Genomic DNA, 17,147 nt, shown 5'->3' on the forward strand with positions numbered 1-17,147 from the left:
TGATTAAAATTCATGCATAATTTACTGAAACATGCAGAGACTTTATAAACATCTCCTTGTCTTCAAGAGCCTAAAACCAAAATGTATATGCTAATATAAAAATATTCTTTGTGCCTCCAACCTAAGAAAAATGTATTATGCAGTGATATATTAGCCTTATGAATGCATAGTTTAATCCACAACAAGCATGCTGTTAATTGAAGTATATTTTTCTAAACATAGTATCCTGTTCTTTGAAGTCAAAGGTTGAGGGCACCCCCAATTAGGAATCAGTGGGAAAAACGCCTAAAGTGAGCCTCTGTATCAGTTATAAAACTCCTCTCAAGAATCAGATGTTGCCTGCATTTTTAACTCTATTTCAAAATAAAATTCCACACTAGCAGAGCTGGTGGAATGGTGTTCTGCACAGTCTAGTGTTTGTTCTTAATGTGATTGACCTTCATAAGCTTGACATTTAACATCTTAATTTCACAGCAAATGAACTGTCATCATGAATGCTAGCTTCATCATTGAGATTAGATTCAGTTGGAGGTCCAAATTAGCTTTAAATATACATTGTGCATTGGAGGGGGAAATCTTATGAAGAATTAGTTTGTTTTGAATTTAGGTTCGTAGAATCTGGGGATTCCTTCTACTAGGAAAACTGCATCACAATTTTTCTCCTGTGATTTTTTTTTTTTTTTAAAGTTTGCTTCCACACTGTTTAATCCAGAACCAAAAGTGGGGCAGCTAGTGCTGGCATTGGCACTGGTATGTGAGCATCTACTGGGGCTGATACTGGTATGGAGCAACTTTTATTCTTTTATTCTTTTAATAAACAAATACGTTCATAGTTCAGCTAGCATGTACACAGTTCAAGATGCGGATCTTTGGACTTCCGGGTTGGCGCCATCGCCGAATGGCGGACTCCCTCCGAGCTCCGGAGGGAGTCTGCTCGGCAGGGGCTGGGTCCTACCGCGCCGGCGACGCGGGGACCCTCAAAAACCACGGGCACGGAGCCTGTGGACATGGGGACTCGGCTGGCACCGCTAGCGCCCTCCCGACTTGTGAAGGAGCCTTTTTAAAGGCTTCGGATCGGGTGCCGGGGAGTGGCGTGGTGCTTTGAGTCCATTGCTTCCCCTGCCGAGCGCAGCCGCATGCCATTCGACGGAGAGCGCTGACTTCTTCCATTGGAAATTCGGACTATCAACAACAACCCGTGAGTAATTGGGAAACCGGGTACAAAAGGAGAAAAAAAGAAATTTTTTTTCGGATTCGGCACGAGCGGGGGGGATCTAAAAAGGAAGTCAGTCCCCCCCCCCCCCGATTGTAAACATTCTAAAACAAGGACTGGGTAACCAAGATCGAAAGAGAAGTTTATTGCTACAAAAATCATTAATTCCACGAAGGGAAATTACAAGAATTGTGCTGGAGGAGAAGAGTGGAGGGTGAGAGGGAAAATGCAACCCCCCCTGGGAACCGGGGCGATTCGTAGAACCTGGCGAAGAGAGACGGAGACTTTGACAGCTGTCAAAGTAGCTGTCAAAGCTGGAGAATATAAAGAGGACTTTGTTACAAGGACTTTGCTGGCTAATTCTGTTACAATTTGACACAATATGGATATAAACTGTCGGAAAATAAGGAACAACAATTTGACTTTTGGATTAGAGGATATAAAGTTACTACAATCCCCCTAGAGGGGTTTCGGGACATTACAAGTGGTCGTATGTGGAAAATCACTCTGGGATTCGTACAGGACTTATCTTCTGGGAAAGCTGCAAAACTGACATAGTATTTTGTCTACAGAGGTGTTTACATTAAAAGGAGACAATAGAATTTTCTATTGAAGAAAGGAAGGGACTGGACGTAAGTTTTTGTTCCTGAACAACAAACCTCTGTAGAGATACCAGATTTCGGAATAAGAAAGTTTTAGCAGCTGAACAAGACAAGAAACCTGAGAAAGTAAGGAATAAAAAGAACAAAGGACTAACTACGACACGGAAAGAATAATGGGAGGAGCAGCAAAGACCAAGGAAATTAAAGGCATCTATTAGACTGGATTTTTGAAGTTAAACATTATTAAAATAAACAAATTAAAAGAAAACCGGCAAGGTGGAATGGGAAAAATCTGGCCATGGGCTTGAGATCTCCAGGCTGACAACATATAGACTGATGGACATGTGGAATTCAAACCGGGGAAGGGAAGGGGGAGTTTTGGAATCCAAAGGCTAATGTAACTATTTGTCTGAACCTTCTTATACTTTTTATCTTTTATTTCTTTATATAACTTTTGTATATCATGGTATTATGATTTGGCATGTTAAAAAAAGGGAATTCGTGGAAGGAAATTGGGGTTGATCTTGGGGAAAAATCTTTTTTCTTTTTCTGTTAATGATGAGGGATGATGATAAAATTGTATAATTTAAATTGGTTAATGGGTTAAACATATTAAGTTTTAAATTGGGAGTGAGAGCTTGTGGAACCAAATTAATGAAAGGGGAATATAGTCGGGGGGGGGGAGGAGGGAGTCCCAGAAAGAAGATAATGAAAGTAAGGTTCTAAATGTATTCTATCTTTTTCTTTCTGTTATTTTTTTATATTATTGGAAATTCTAATAAATATGATTTAAAAAAAAAACAAGATGCGGATCTTTGTTCATTTTTACTGTTAAACTATTAAATTTATTTCCACAACCAAATGGTGTTTATTCCGTAGTTAATATGGTTAGCATCAGAAGTAAATGTCACTTACAAGCTTGTGGAAACACTGGGATCATCTACTTGGGGGGGATAAAACCATAAATTTAGAAATAAAGTACACTCAGGTGCCCTAGCAATCTGGAAATAAAACATGGGGGTGGGGACTCTCTGGAGGGCAATAGGGCAGGGGCAGAGCTAGCTCGCTCACCCCACTTTTCACACTCCCCGTCCATGGTTGGATGGGGCTAACGTTGAAGGTGGGAGATCTGCTACAGTCATCTCTGGATTATGGGATCCTATTCAAAACACAAGCATACAGTCACAATCACAAATGCTTTGTGTCTCTGTCTGTAAACGCACAGAGAGATTGAGATCCTAGTCAATCTAAGGAGATCCAGAGAAAACTGAGAGAAAGGGTACCCCAGGATGCAGCACTACTGAAAGAGAGATAGGATTGAACTGGGCTTTCGCCAAACACACACTGGTTTAAGCTCTTTCCTACCAGATCACATTCCTTATTAATGTAAGGACTGTATGCTATTGACCAGGGAACTTAATCAACAGCCAGCCTGTTCATTTTGAAGTCACCGAGCACCTTTGTGATTCTAGGAGCTCAGCACAAAGATAAAAAAATTAGGGCAACATGGATTTCAGTCCTTTGCTCCTGACACCCCACTGGGCACTCTATTGGGAAATCCCCTTCACAAACCACTCCAAAAATTAAGTTCCCAAATCATCACCCTGCCTAAAATGGTAATATAAAAAGGGCCATGTGCTATAGTCTACTAGAGAATAAGGCCTTGTTCTTGTTTTAACATCAACCAAGTGTTTCCCTTTAAAGGTGGACAACCGCTTTACGGGATTTGTTAACTCCATTCATCCAGATCTGCAGATTTTTCAACAATTTCTCCAGAGAACCAACAAGACTTTGTGACTCTTTTCATTTCTATTACGATTTGTATTATGCAGTACAGGCTTTCATTCAGACGCAAAGGAGAATGCTACCAAGCATGTATAGACACTCTCAATAGCCTGCTCTTTGATTTGTTGATAACAACATATTGTGTAAGCCACGTGGCTGCAGACAGCAAAAAGCAGAGCCTTTGCAGCACACAAAATCATTCCGACTGGAAACGGAAAGCATAAGAAGAGGCCAGCTAGGGTGGGGTTTGTTTCTAAATTACCTGTTTTATGTTTTATTCTGCCAATTTTTATGTTAAAATTCAATAAAGATCTATACGATTAAAAAAGAAGAGTCCTCTTGGATCTGGTCAAAGGCCTATCTAGTCCAACATCTTGTTCTTATAGTGACCAATCAGATGCCAAGCCCACAAACAGGACCTGTGCACAACAGCATTCTCCTCACACTACTTTTGTTCATCCACACTGAAATTAGCAGCCCCTCAGTCCTGCTTCTTCTCAACTGCTTAGCAGTGTCTCCTCTGCATTTGCCCCCTGCCATGTTAATTAAATGTTTCACAACTAAGTGTCTGAGGCAGAAGATACATAGATTCTGTATCCCAACTGCAGGACACATACGAAACTTTCCTCACCTACAGGTGGCGACAAATATGACCAGGGAGAGGAAGGTGTGGACACAAGGGGCCTGATGGATAAGAGTGGTATAACTGTTTAACAGCTGAATCATGAAAGCAGACTTGCAGTGTCTGTGTTTACATCAGTGCTCAGTCATAGATTGTGACCTATCAAAATCCAGCACAGCCCCCAGAAACCCCAAGACTTTGATCACATCTTTTTGGAACTGATTCCATGTGCAAGTTAAGTACAAGGCATGATACCAAAACTGGGCAAGAAGCCAGAGATAACAATGAACAAGTATTGGCTGCATTTACATGTAACACTAAACCAACATTTGGCACTCTGTGGATTAGATGCAAAGATCTGGCCCCATCCATTCCTTCTTCCCCTTGCACAGCCAGGAGGCAAACTTCTGTGGAAATTAGTTTTACTTGTTACAAAGCCAGGAATATTGGGTTACACTAAACTGCGGTTAGTTAAACAAGCCAGCATAATAACTTATGGCTTGAAGTTGGCTTGCTTTTGAAACTGATCAGATTTGCTGTAAGCCAGGATTCCTGGTTTGCATGACAATGACAAGCCAGAATTCTTTGCAAATTCTCCTCCCCAGCCACACAGGAAGAGGAGAGATGTGCTCATCAACTTAGTGTTAAGTCATGACTTGGAATTATTATCATTTTTAAATGTATTACCCACTCTTCACCAGCAGGTCTCGCACATCTCAGGTAGACGAACTTAGGACTGCAACCTCTGGGACTTTTAACAGTTCCCAGCAACAATCAAAATTCAGCACTCTGGAGTCAGTTGTGGTTTTGTGTTTTCCTTAGATTTGTACATCCTGTTGATTTTTTGAAGTTGTATTCTCAAAAATTTATAAACTTTTTTTAAAATCAGAGAGGGGTGTGTGTGTGTGTGTGTGGGTGTGTGTGTTTACCATAGTTCAGTGCAGTCATGGAAGCTCCCACTTAACATGCCAACTTTATATATAACATACAAAAGTCATACACAACTGTATAGCTGGGAGTGTTTAATCTTAGTGACTCAATGTCTCTTGACTGCCTGGCATGCTGAACTACGAAGAATGATTTTGCAGCAGAAACTGCTAACTCCTGCATATTGAATTTCACAACCTGCGCATCACCGTGGCATTTTATTCACCTCAATTTGAAACACCACTGCAATCATTTTACAATCTGTCCTTATATAATAAAAAAGGATCAGTCCTTTAGCACTAGGCACTGTCAGCAGAAGTTAAAAGCAGGATTTGCTTCGTGTCCATTGTACATGTGACCTTCTTATTTAAATAAAGCAATCATTCACTTCAGCCTAAGTGCAAAACACACACACACTAAGAATTGAAGAATTCTGAGGCCAGGTGTTTGTTTTTGAGTTCAAAGTCCTTCCAAGCAACCCTGTCGCCACCACTTCTGGTTACCTCCCCCAGATTTTTTCATTTCAGTAGTATAATTTGAGGATAATTTGATGATAATTTGAGAGGGGTCCTTTTGTTGCTGCCATTATTAAACAATTGAGAGTCAGGAATCATTGCAATCTACTCTCTACCATGCAACAATCGGGTGTGTGTGTGCGCGCGCGCACACACATAGGCCAGTGGTGGGGGGAGCCAAAGGTAAGGCGAGGTCAGAGACAAAGAATGGGTGGAGCAAAAGATGCAACTCTTGCCTTTGCTACAGCCAATTTAAACCAGCAGTTTCTATACATGCACATCTTCAACCTTCGTCCAGAAAAGCAAGAGGCATTAACACAGTTCAGGAACACATCCCAGCTAAGCAGAAGCACTTAAAGAGGTTGTGGAGCAGGGGCAGGGCTAGAAGCAACTTGTGCCACTCCAATGGGTGCAGGCATTTCTAACACAGTCTCAGACTAACTGTTGAAGTGTCTCCATAATACAGTGGTGCACCGCAAGACGAATGCCTCGCAAGACGAAAAACTCATTAGACGAAAGAGTTTTCCGTTTTTTGAGTCGTTCCGCAAGACGAATTTCCCTATGGGCTTGCTTCGCAAGACGAAACGTCTTGCGAGTTCTTGCAAGTTTGTTTCCTTTTTCTTAAAGCCGCTAAGCCGTTAATAGCCGCTAAGCTGCTAATAGCCGCTAAGCTGCTAATAGCCGTGCTTCGCAAGACGAAAAAACCGCAAGACGAAGAGACTCGCGGAACGGATTAATTTCGTCTTGCGAGGCACCACTGTAATGAAGCCTAAAGATCTGGCAATAAACCAGGGTGACAGAGCTAGAATGATTTTCGTTTGTCTTGCAACCAAATTTCCAACTTCAAAGAAACAAGCATATTTATATTACAATATTTCACCATCAAAATTATTTCTCCTTCTCCTTCTTCTTTAGCAGAATGTGATCAACCTGATTTGACACCAAACCAAAGCAAACTAAGGCAAACATCCTCTGCATTACAGGGATCAATATTTTCTCTCTGTTTTCACAGTTTCTAGATCTGGCCTCAAACAATCCGTATTATGCTCTCTGGATGGTTCGGGAATATTTGTATATGCCCATAAAACACATGGAAACTGGTGTTCCATTAACACTCGGTCACCTTTCTTCTAAGTTTAGTATAATAAAATACTAACAATGCTACTGAATTACAATTGCTAAACTATTCCAAAAACCAGAAGGCCACTTTTTGCTTACAAACCAGTGCTAATATTTTGCTTCATTGTCAGCCTTTGTTCCCACAGTCAGCATAAATGGATTTCCCAGTGGTAAGTATTCTAACCCTATGGTTCTCATAATTCATTTGGTTTGAATTATTGATAAGCTTTTCGGAAAAATGGAAAAGGGTCACACAGATAAGCCAATTCTTTCTTGGATAAAACCCATAAATTATATATAAATATTGATATATCAGGACATAACACAAATTTCTCCTACAGAATACATTTTGCTTTGTTTAAGGAGATAGACAATATTCACAGCTGTAGTCATGGCAATCTACAACAAATCATGAGCATTCCATGGGCTGGTATGCAGCTGCAATATTAGCCAATCATTAACCATGGTTTTTCTTTTAGTCTTTCTTGCTGGTTCAGGATTTTAGTGTGGCATTTGAAGGCATAATTGTTATGTTTTTAGTCTTGCTTTAAATTTAATTTTTGTAGGTTGCCTAGAGAATTATATTATGAGGGCATTCTATCTATCTATATCTATCATCTATCTATCTATCTATCTATCTATCTATCTATCTATCTATCTATCATCTAAGTATCTATCATCTGTCTATCCAGCCACTATTCAATAATAAGAGATAGGTAAAGTACTAGAAGTTATCGAAGCCACCAGCATGAGTTTGACCAAGCTGTGGGAGGCCGTGGAAGACAGGAGTGCCTGGCGTGCTCCGGTCCATGGGGTCATGAAGAGTCGGACACGACTAAACAACTAAACAACAACAACAAAGTACTAGAGGACTATACACTGCCACCAACCCCACTTCTAGCTATGGTTTGGCATTACATCTGCACATATGTTAATACGAACCTGGGTATGCTCTTAACCCAATATATGAAATATTGTGTGGGTTACATTGGACAATTCATTGCCATTTCTCACCCATATACACGGCCCACTAGCAATGTATTTGTACTGACCCTATAAATAACTGACCAACTATAGTTTAACAGAGTATCATAGATGCAGCAGCAAAGTGCTCATAAATGTACTATTTTTTATAAACTATGCTAGGAAAGTCATGATTAGTGGTTTCCTGTGAATTATTAAACAGCCAAATATTTGAAACTGTTTGAAAAGGATTTAAGTGAACTATTCTGAGTGTGCCTTGTTCCATCTGTTGAAAAATTATTCTCAAACAATACAAAAGCCAAGATGATTAAAGGTCACTGATACATAGCAAAGCACCTTATTTCAAACCAGAAGAGGGGGAAAATTAATTATAATTGCAAAAAACTATTCCAGCCACATTCTAGACATAGCATCCAATTATCCATTTCATTTTCATTTACACCTCATGGGCGAGATCATTTATCATGTTTCACGATAATGACCAGAAGGCACACAGAGAGTGATTTCTAGAGGTAACAAATTACAGACCATATTAGCATAAGCTTACAAGATCTCATCAACAAGTACTATGCATAAATATGGGGTAATTACATTTACAATGAGCAGGAATGGTTGATACGCTACCTTCTTCATTAGCAGCTGCCAAAAAAACCCAAAAACCTGCTTCCTAATTGAACATCCTGGTTTGCTTGCTTAAGTACAGTAATTTAGATCCTTATAACAAATCAGGAATCACTGTGTTGCTGGAGCACCAGCCAGGTAGGCATTGTAGTGGCTCATGATCTGGAGATGAATCTTTCATCATCAAGTATTATTGCTTCTTGCTACCAAGCCATCCATCATGCTGCTGAGACAGCTTGGAAAGATAGTGCTGGACCCTCACATTACTGCTCCTTGAACTCTGTCTCATCCATCTTTTGCATCATGCCTGATTTGCAGCTAAGTATCATCTCCCTGCTGCAAAACCAAGTGTGAACCCCATAATGCCTCTAACCTAGAGTGCCACTCTAATAGTAATTGATTTCTTTTTACTGCCGTGCTCAGGACTTGGAAAGCTCATCTGTGGTTACTGACAAAGAAGACAACCATACAGAATTTAGATTTTTGCTGTAGGAAAAAGTAAAGTTGCTTCTTTATTCCACCATGTTATATGTGTCATGGGTGCATTTTTTTATGTTGATGCACATACATGCACACAATATATAATATTACAAGCATACGGTGGGTGCACATCCACGAACACACAAAACACAGACATATAGTATTGTTTAAACAAAATAATCTCAGGTGCAATACATAGTATTCAACATTTCAGGCTGTTCAAGTTGTCAGCAATTCAATTTGACACTGTAAGATATTTACACACACACACACACACACACACACACACTGCACACACCCAGTGTAAAAAATAAGGGGAAATTATTATTAACCCCAGATTCACTCATTCAAACAATGTCTGCTTTAAAACCTCAGCAGACCATAAACCACCCAAGATTAAGTATAGTAATTCAGCTTCATCTGAATGCTGCTATAAAAGTTTAATACATCAAAATGATCAAAATGCCCCCAGTGGCAGGTTGGGATTCTGTTTCCAATTCAAATTCTCTTTAATATATGGCTTCACTGACATCTTGCATTTTCTACCATCTAGGTTGAATTCCAAGCGGCTTCCTTCTTCATCATTACCATACATCGGCTCACCAATCCAGCACAACACTACAGAGATGTCAAACCCAGTAGATTTTTCTTTTGTACCCAACAGTGAGTGGCAGATAGGAATCATTTAAATAAATACTGTGAAAGCCTTCCTGCTGTATTTCCCCAAAGCACTCATTTTTTAAACAAACCTAAGTATGGGAAGGGAGAAGCAAAGCTAGCAACAAAATCTAAGAACAATAAAAAAACTGGAATTTAGTTCTGCTTTAGTACACCTATAAACATGCCTTAATTTCTTGTTAAATATGGACAATCTGAGCAAGTCATGAATACATTCTACACTCTTACAGGAACAGATACAAATTCAAAGAGCAAGGGTGATGTCTGGATTGCACTAATATAATCTGTTCTCAGAAATGAACAGTTTCATTGCATCAGTTCTTCTAATCTGTATCTGTATGTGCATCAGTGCTGGTTGGGTCATTAAACAGTCAATGCAAGCAAACAACACTCTTCTCACTATAAATAGCCATATTTAACAGTTTCCACATCATGCAAGGATAGTTTAATAATTTAAACATATTGGTGTTTACCAGTTCAAGAAAACCTAACCAAGCACATTTTGGATATGAATAGCCAATTGGCTATTTGCTTCATTACAAAATATTTATGGGACCTACAGCCTATTTTCCTACAAACTTATACACAATTTGTATCTAAGGCGCTAATCAAATTTGCCATAGAAATATAAAGTTTAATTTTAGTAGTAAAAACATCTTGTTTATTCTAAGAGTTGCAGCACTCAAATGAAATGTTTTGGCTCTCAAGCCTGGAGGATTTGTGCTCTGATTTTAGTCTGCTGACTATCTGAAAAAGTAAAGCAGCACAAGTAACAGGGCAGGGAAGTTCAGGCTGTTACACAACACCATCTGAGTAGCCTGCATAGCTCGGTCAATGAGGGCCAAGTGCCCCTCTAAGACTTGAGTATCTGGAATAAGATTCACTTAAGTGCCCTTGAGTCGTGCAATGTATTCAGCAGCTTGGTCGCATATATGTTACATAACCAAAGTTTTTGTGCTGCATGTAACGTGTTACTTTTAGCTAATTTCTCAGTTTTGGTAAATTAACACAGGACTTTATTATATAATAAGGGCCACCAAGCTTTTGGGGCCTGTAGGCACATTTGCAAATTGGAGAAACTGCTGTGGATCACACGCACGCACGCACACACACACACCCCACAACAAACGGCACAACCACAATGTAGTTCATTTGCTACAAAAGAATGCTTTCTAGGTCTAATTTCAGTGGAAAGGAAATGGGGACATAGTGTGTACCAAGGAAGGCCTCTGTGGGCACATTTGAATGAGCCTTTTCTGTGGTGACTCCCCATCTGTGGAATGTTCTCCCCAGAGAGGGTCACTTACTGCCGTCATTACATGATGACAGTGAAAACATTCCTCTTTATCCAGGCTTTCAGTCACGAAATAATATACGGCCTGTTAAATGGGGGGGGGGCTGTTATTATTATTAATGTTATTGTTATTATTATATTTTTATAAAATGGATTTTTACACATACTCTGTTTTCCTTTACAGAAGTAGCTAAATGTGTACATGGTTTGATTTTGGGTGTGATATTTGAAATTTCATGTGAATGTCAGTCGATGAAAATGAACCTTACCCCTGCCACACAGTCTTACAATTTCAATGCTTCTCCAAGGCATTTACAAATGGTACAAAAAGGGATCAATTATCAATTTCCCTGAGAGATATCTGCCTTTTTCTTTCTTAAGAAAGAGCCTTTTGTTGTTGTTGTTGTTTGGGGGGGGACTTGACTGGATCATTAGAATAACGCCAGGCACCAAATTCATTTTAAGATATTGAAGGAATATTTAGGAGATTATTCACTCTAATTAGTTTTGTCACCCTACGCAAAACTAGTCAGATCCCTTGGAGGAGTAATGGCATAAGACACCTATTAATACAAATACTAAAGTGTGAAAGCTGTGGCATGGAAATCAATTAAAATCTATAACTCTTTGCTCGTCACAGGTCACAAGCACTGCATTATTGACATGGCACACCTTTGGTAAACATAATTCAACTATAAACATTGTATAGAATCCACAGAAGTGACCAGATGAGGAATGATTACTGGGAGGAATGCAGAGAGAAGAAATGCCATGGTGCACTTGTAGCAGCAAAACTGTACACCTTCATCTACCCCAGCTGCAATAAAACATGTCTCTCCGGCATCCGTCTCTACAGCTACAGCAGGAGCTGTAACTCTCCAATGGTTTGACTCGACCTCCAAAGGCACAGTCTTCCACTGTCTCCTGAGACAGACAGATGCCAACAAACCCCTTTGGTAAACATAATTCAACTATAAAACTTGTATGTGAAGTCAAAAGAATGCAATGAAATAAGTCACCTAAGCTCTACTACAGTAATGTGAAGGAGTCTCAGTGACAAGTCTAGATGGTGGCTAGCAATAACTTGTATGAATGGGGAAGGGTCATAGTTCAGTGGTAGATCCCATTGCTTTGTATCCAAATAGTTCTGGGTTCAATCCCTCTAGGTAATGCTGGGAAATGCTATTGTCTGAAACTCTGGACAGCCACCCCCCATCGGTGGAGACAATACTGAGTTGGCTGGACAAAGGGTCTGATTTAGTACAGTGGTACCTTGGTTCTCAAACGCCTTGGTACTCAAACAACTTGGACCCAAACACTGAAACCCAGAAGTGTGTGTTTTGGTTTGCAAACTTTTTTCAGAAGCCGAACGTGCTCCTTTTTGAGTGTTACGCTTCCGTTTTGAGTGCCACACTTCCGTTTTTGAGTGTTACGCTGAGGTCTGTCTGTTTTTGCTATTTATTTTGTGTATGTTTTTTGCAGCATTTTTGTTTTTGTTTTTGTGACTGTGTGGAACCCAGTTCAGCTACTGACTGACTGATTGTGTGACTGCAGTACATTGTTTATTGCTTTCATTTTATGGATCAGTGGTCTCATTAGATAGAAAAATTCATGTTAAATTGTTGTTTTAGGGGTTGTTTTTAAAAGTCTGGAATGGATTCATCCATTTTGCATTACTTTCTATGGGAAAGCGTGCCTTGGTTTTGGAATGCTTTGGTTTTGGAATGGACTTCCGGAACATATTAAGTTAAAGAACCAAGCTACCACTGTACACGGCAGGCTCCTCTGTCATATTTCTAGACATTTATACATGAAACTTCCAATTTTCAAGTAATAAAGACAAAAATATATGAACACAAAGCTTCTCTCAACAGAGTAATAGATATTTTTATTTTTAAATTCTACCCTGCCTGCTTTCATCCTCCACAGTGGCATGCCAGTTGTAACTGTTAAACTGCACACCTTAAATATATAGTCAATCTAACGTACTCGGGCAATCAGACAAGGCCAGTTTTAACACACATTTTATCAGCAGCTGCTGTTATTCATCTTCCATTCACTAATAACCCGTGTTGTCAAAGTTTGTCTTCTACAAGCTGAAGATATTCTCATTACTCAAAATGATATGGAAGCAATACTCAGAACATGACAAAGTAAATTGCATTTCATCGTATCTTTTTTCTTCTTCCTGCGGCTGAGGGAACACGTAGATCGATACTCTTCAGCATGGGAACTCCACACTGAAATTTTCATTTGTTTCAAACAGCAACAAAAAGACCTTAAGCATGCCCTGTCACTTTCGGTTTAGGAAGAAATGCACTAATAAACTCTTACCCCTGGGTCATCTTTGACAATGGGCAATACTATGCCAGCTCTTATTAAAGGCAATTCGTATCAGTGGCCCAAAAATTTCCTTTAAAATTACCATCTTTTGTATCCATGTAGCAGGATGTCAGCTTTAAAGTGCCATCGAGATATAGGACCTGTCACTATAGTTAATTTTCAGCAGAGTTTTAACACCAGGGTAGCTTATCCCCCAGGGTATGTTTTTGACTAACGAGGTTTATTTGGTGGTTATCCAGACAAACAAGGAAGCATTACCACTGCATATGGCTTTTCAAATATAGCAGGAAGCAAGGAACTCTGTGTACTCAAGCTTTAAGCTGATGCAGCCGATAACTCCAAGATCTTAGTCTAAATAAATAAATAAATAAATAAATAGTCCAGTAGCACCTTAGAGACCAACTAAGTTTGTTCTGGGTGTAAGCTTTTGTGTGCATGTACACTTCTTCAGATACACTGAAACAGAAGAATATATAAGGGTCTGGTGACATATGTTTCAGTGTATCTGAAGAAGTGTGCATGCACATAAAAGCTTATACCCAGAACAAACTGAGTTGGTCTCTAAGGTGCTACTGGACATTTTTTTAAAAAAATGTATTTCAACTGCATCAGACCAACACAGCTGCCTACCTAAATCTAAGATCTTAGGTAGAACTCAATGAGTTGTTGAAAATATATTTATTTTTCATTTTGTTTTGACCAAATTTATAGACCACTTAATCAAACAAAACCTCTAAGCAGCGTATATAAAATAGTACAAAATATAATTTGTAAAACTTTAAATACTTTAAGAACTTGAAATAAAAATGAAATGATGACTTTGAAAATGTCAGCGTTCCTCAATGGGAGACAAATTTTATTTGCTTAACTTTGCTCTAGAATTGAGATACACACCATACAGTTGAAGCCTATTTAAAGCACACAACCCTCCCCAAAGAATCCTGGAAATTGTAGTTTGGAGACTGCAGCTTTGTCAGGAATAAACTACATTTCTCAGAATCCTTGCGAGAAGGATGGACCTTGAACGTATTGTGCACATGCACAGCTTTAGTACAAAAAGAAACGTCCTATATTCTTTGCACAATTTGTGATAAAGCACCACAGTGTCCTGTGACCTTCATTCCAGGGGAACCAAACCTAGGATAAGTGCTGGAAACTATGATATCTCTCACCACTCAGAGATTTCTGTACACATAACAATATTAAGTACAGTAAGGCTATAGAAAAATAATAATGAATGGGAACATTTAAGTCAGGTTTTCATCTCTATTCGTGTAAAAACAAAGCAAACTCCATGGAATAAATATTTAAACATTTTTATGTCATTAAATATCATTTAGATAATCTGTGGTTTTCCAAATAGAAACCAGCCACTTTTGTTTTATTCCATGAGGATTCCAGCAACGTCCAATTGGCTTCTCCTCACTATATTACTTGAGTTCAAGGTATTATCAAGATAAACACATTTTTATTTTTAAAACATTTGATGTCAGCAATCAGAAAGGGGAAAAAAATTACCTCGAACAATAAGCTGAGCAAAATTGGATACTCCAGATCCCCTCTCAGACTGAGTAACACAGCGATATAAATCCTGATCTGTTTTTGTCACTTCCTGAAGTTTAAAGGTAGCAGCAAATCGTCTGTGATTTATGTTTTTAGTTAGGGCCACAGGAATGTCTTCTCCATTTCGTCTCTGGAACAAAAGGAAATCAGCACAAAAAGACTGGGTGATTAAAACAGCATCTGATTGGTAGGATCACAAAACAAGCAACTTGGCAAGTAATGAAAGGGAATATGGAACCTTAGCAAGGTGCCCATCTTTATGAGAGAGGTTATGTGAGGAAGGAAAAGGTACTATAGGTAGCTTGGCCAATATTCTCTTTGCACTCTGAACACTGCACCCCATCCACCACTCTGAATGACTTCGTGTTAGTAGAGACCATGAAATGTTGTTAGAAATAGATGGCAGCTTTGTACTGGGTATCCTGATGCTTAAGATCCACAAATGAAGTATATCAGAAAAGGAAATACACAACAACAATATAAACAAATGGAGTTGTCTCCAGTGAACAACTTCTGCTTGTGTGATGAAATCTCCTCCCCTCCTACTCCAATGCTCAAAATCTGCTTTCTAGTTTCTCCCAACCCTCCAGAGCTTTAGGGTGCTGGGGGCACAGGGGATGGGGAGGAGAGGGAGAAAAAATACCACTGCATGAGCGGAAGCTGTTCTGCTCACACAATGACTCTGATAGAATCAACCCATGGTAAGTTTCTCATATTTCAAGTCTTGGAAAACTGAACCTTTTTGCAATATATTTTGAAAGCAGAGAACCATGGCAGAATTCTGAAGAACTGTCAACTTCTAAAGTATGGAGAACTCCATTTTTTTTCAACTGCAGCCAGAAACAATAATCTCTTGTCTGTCTTCCCCATGTCTGGTATGACAAAACACATGCTATCATATAGTGAGTAAGCAAGCAAATATTACCTCTCCCAATGGCCTGTACTTCATCAATACTAACCAGATTTGGATATTGAACCAAACATTTCTGTGCAAGATTTCTGATAAAGCATTAAAGAATGCCCCATTAAAGCCCTGCAGACAACCTCTAGGATGGGAATGGTGAACCTGTGGCCCTTTGGACATTGTTAGCTTACCAACATTTGTAAATTACCCACTATCATAGGTATACACAGTGCTGTATCTGTGACTACTTGACTATTTGAGCATTTTTAAAGAGGTGCAAAATGAATGAACTATGCATATACAACTCTGAAGAGTTCCCACAATTTACAAAACGGCCTCATCCAGTCAAGATTTTCCTGACATGTGTACCTGGGCATTTAACAATGCAAATGTATGCTGTCCACAGGGTAAACCAGAGTCAGGGCAACTGAAGCCCTTCAGATGCTGCTGGACTGTAATTCCCATCAACCCTGGATGAAGCTGATGGCAGCTGCACTTCGGACGGCCATAGGTTTGTAGTCAAGTCGTGAAATAGCAAAACATTAAAATTTAATTTAAAATAATTTGTGTCATTCCTGATTTAATCATATCAAAAGGAAGAAGAGAGGGGGAAAGAAGGTTCTCATGACTACTTTCTGTGAATTGTTATGTACTGTATGGTCTACAAAAAATAAAACAATGCAGGGAAGCAATTGTCATGCATAATGCCCCATTGCAGACAATCTTCTCTCTGCTAAATCAGCCAAGATAAACAAGCCTTTTGCACCCCACACAGAGCCCCTTTGCTTCTTCCTTTTGCAGCACAAGCAATTAAACCAGGCAACATCAAATAATGCCAGGATATTAAACCAGACCGTGCTCTAAGATCCTGGCTGGTTCTAAACTTTGCTTAACTGAAGATGTAGATGCCCCTAGAAGGAGCAATGAACTCATTCATATCACACCTTATAGGCAAAGATGCAATTGTGTGAATGTGGTCAGTAGGGTTCATGGGAACTCAACAGCCGCCACCGTTTGTAAACCAAAACCGCAGGCTGGCAGAAGGTAGAAGAAAGAAATCACAACACATTATACATGGTCAGTGATGTGTCCTGCAGCCTTGTAATCAGTGAAGAATCTGACAATAAAAGTCCCTAGGAAGTAGTGCAATAGGGCCAACAGTAGTAGCATTTAGGCATCCCCAGAGAGAATCTACTCAGATAACAGCCACTGAGGCTACAGAGTGATGCTTATGTGACTCTGAGCTATTGTCCCGTGGAGGACCTAGTTAAGTGAGGCAGAATTAAATTCAAACCAGGAGGAACTTATCATCTGCTGCTGTTATAAGGTAAAACAAAAAAGGAACTGCAAACTAAGGAGCCAGGGGAAATTATCACATTTATCCGAGAAGGGAAGGCTCTCTTCAAACCTAAATGACAGCAGTGGCTTCAAAAGATGGAATGTAGAGTGACAAGAGAGATTTCATATGCAAACATACACGTTTTAGACTGGAGTTCC

General features: G+C 39.4%; 1 protein-coding gene across 15 annotated transcripts in view; it reads right to left on the bottom strand.

Annotated features, from left to right (window-relative positions):
- Positions 1-17,147, bottom strand: part of PTPRK (protein tyrosine phosphatase receptor type K) — a 333,584-nt gene that overhangs the window by 133,372 nt on the left and 183,065 nt on the right. For all 15 annotated transcript variants that reach the window (XM_080999488.1, XM_080999496.1, XM_080999492.1 and 12 more), the window contains exon 6: positions 14,702-14,876. In XM_080999488.1, coding sequence (XP_080855614.1) covers positions 14,702-14,876 — 175 coding nt within the window. The remainder of the gene's footprint in view (positions 1-14,701; positions 14,877-17,147) is intronic.

The sequence above is a fragment of the Podarcis pityusensis genome (assembly GCF_964106645.2).
Source record: "Podarcis pityusensis genome assembly, chromosome: 3".
NCBI lineage: Eukaryota > Metazoa > Chordata > Lepidosauria > Squamata > Lacertidae > Podarcis > Podarcis pityusensis.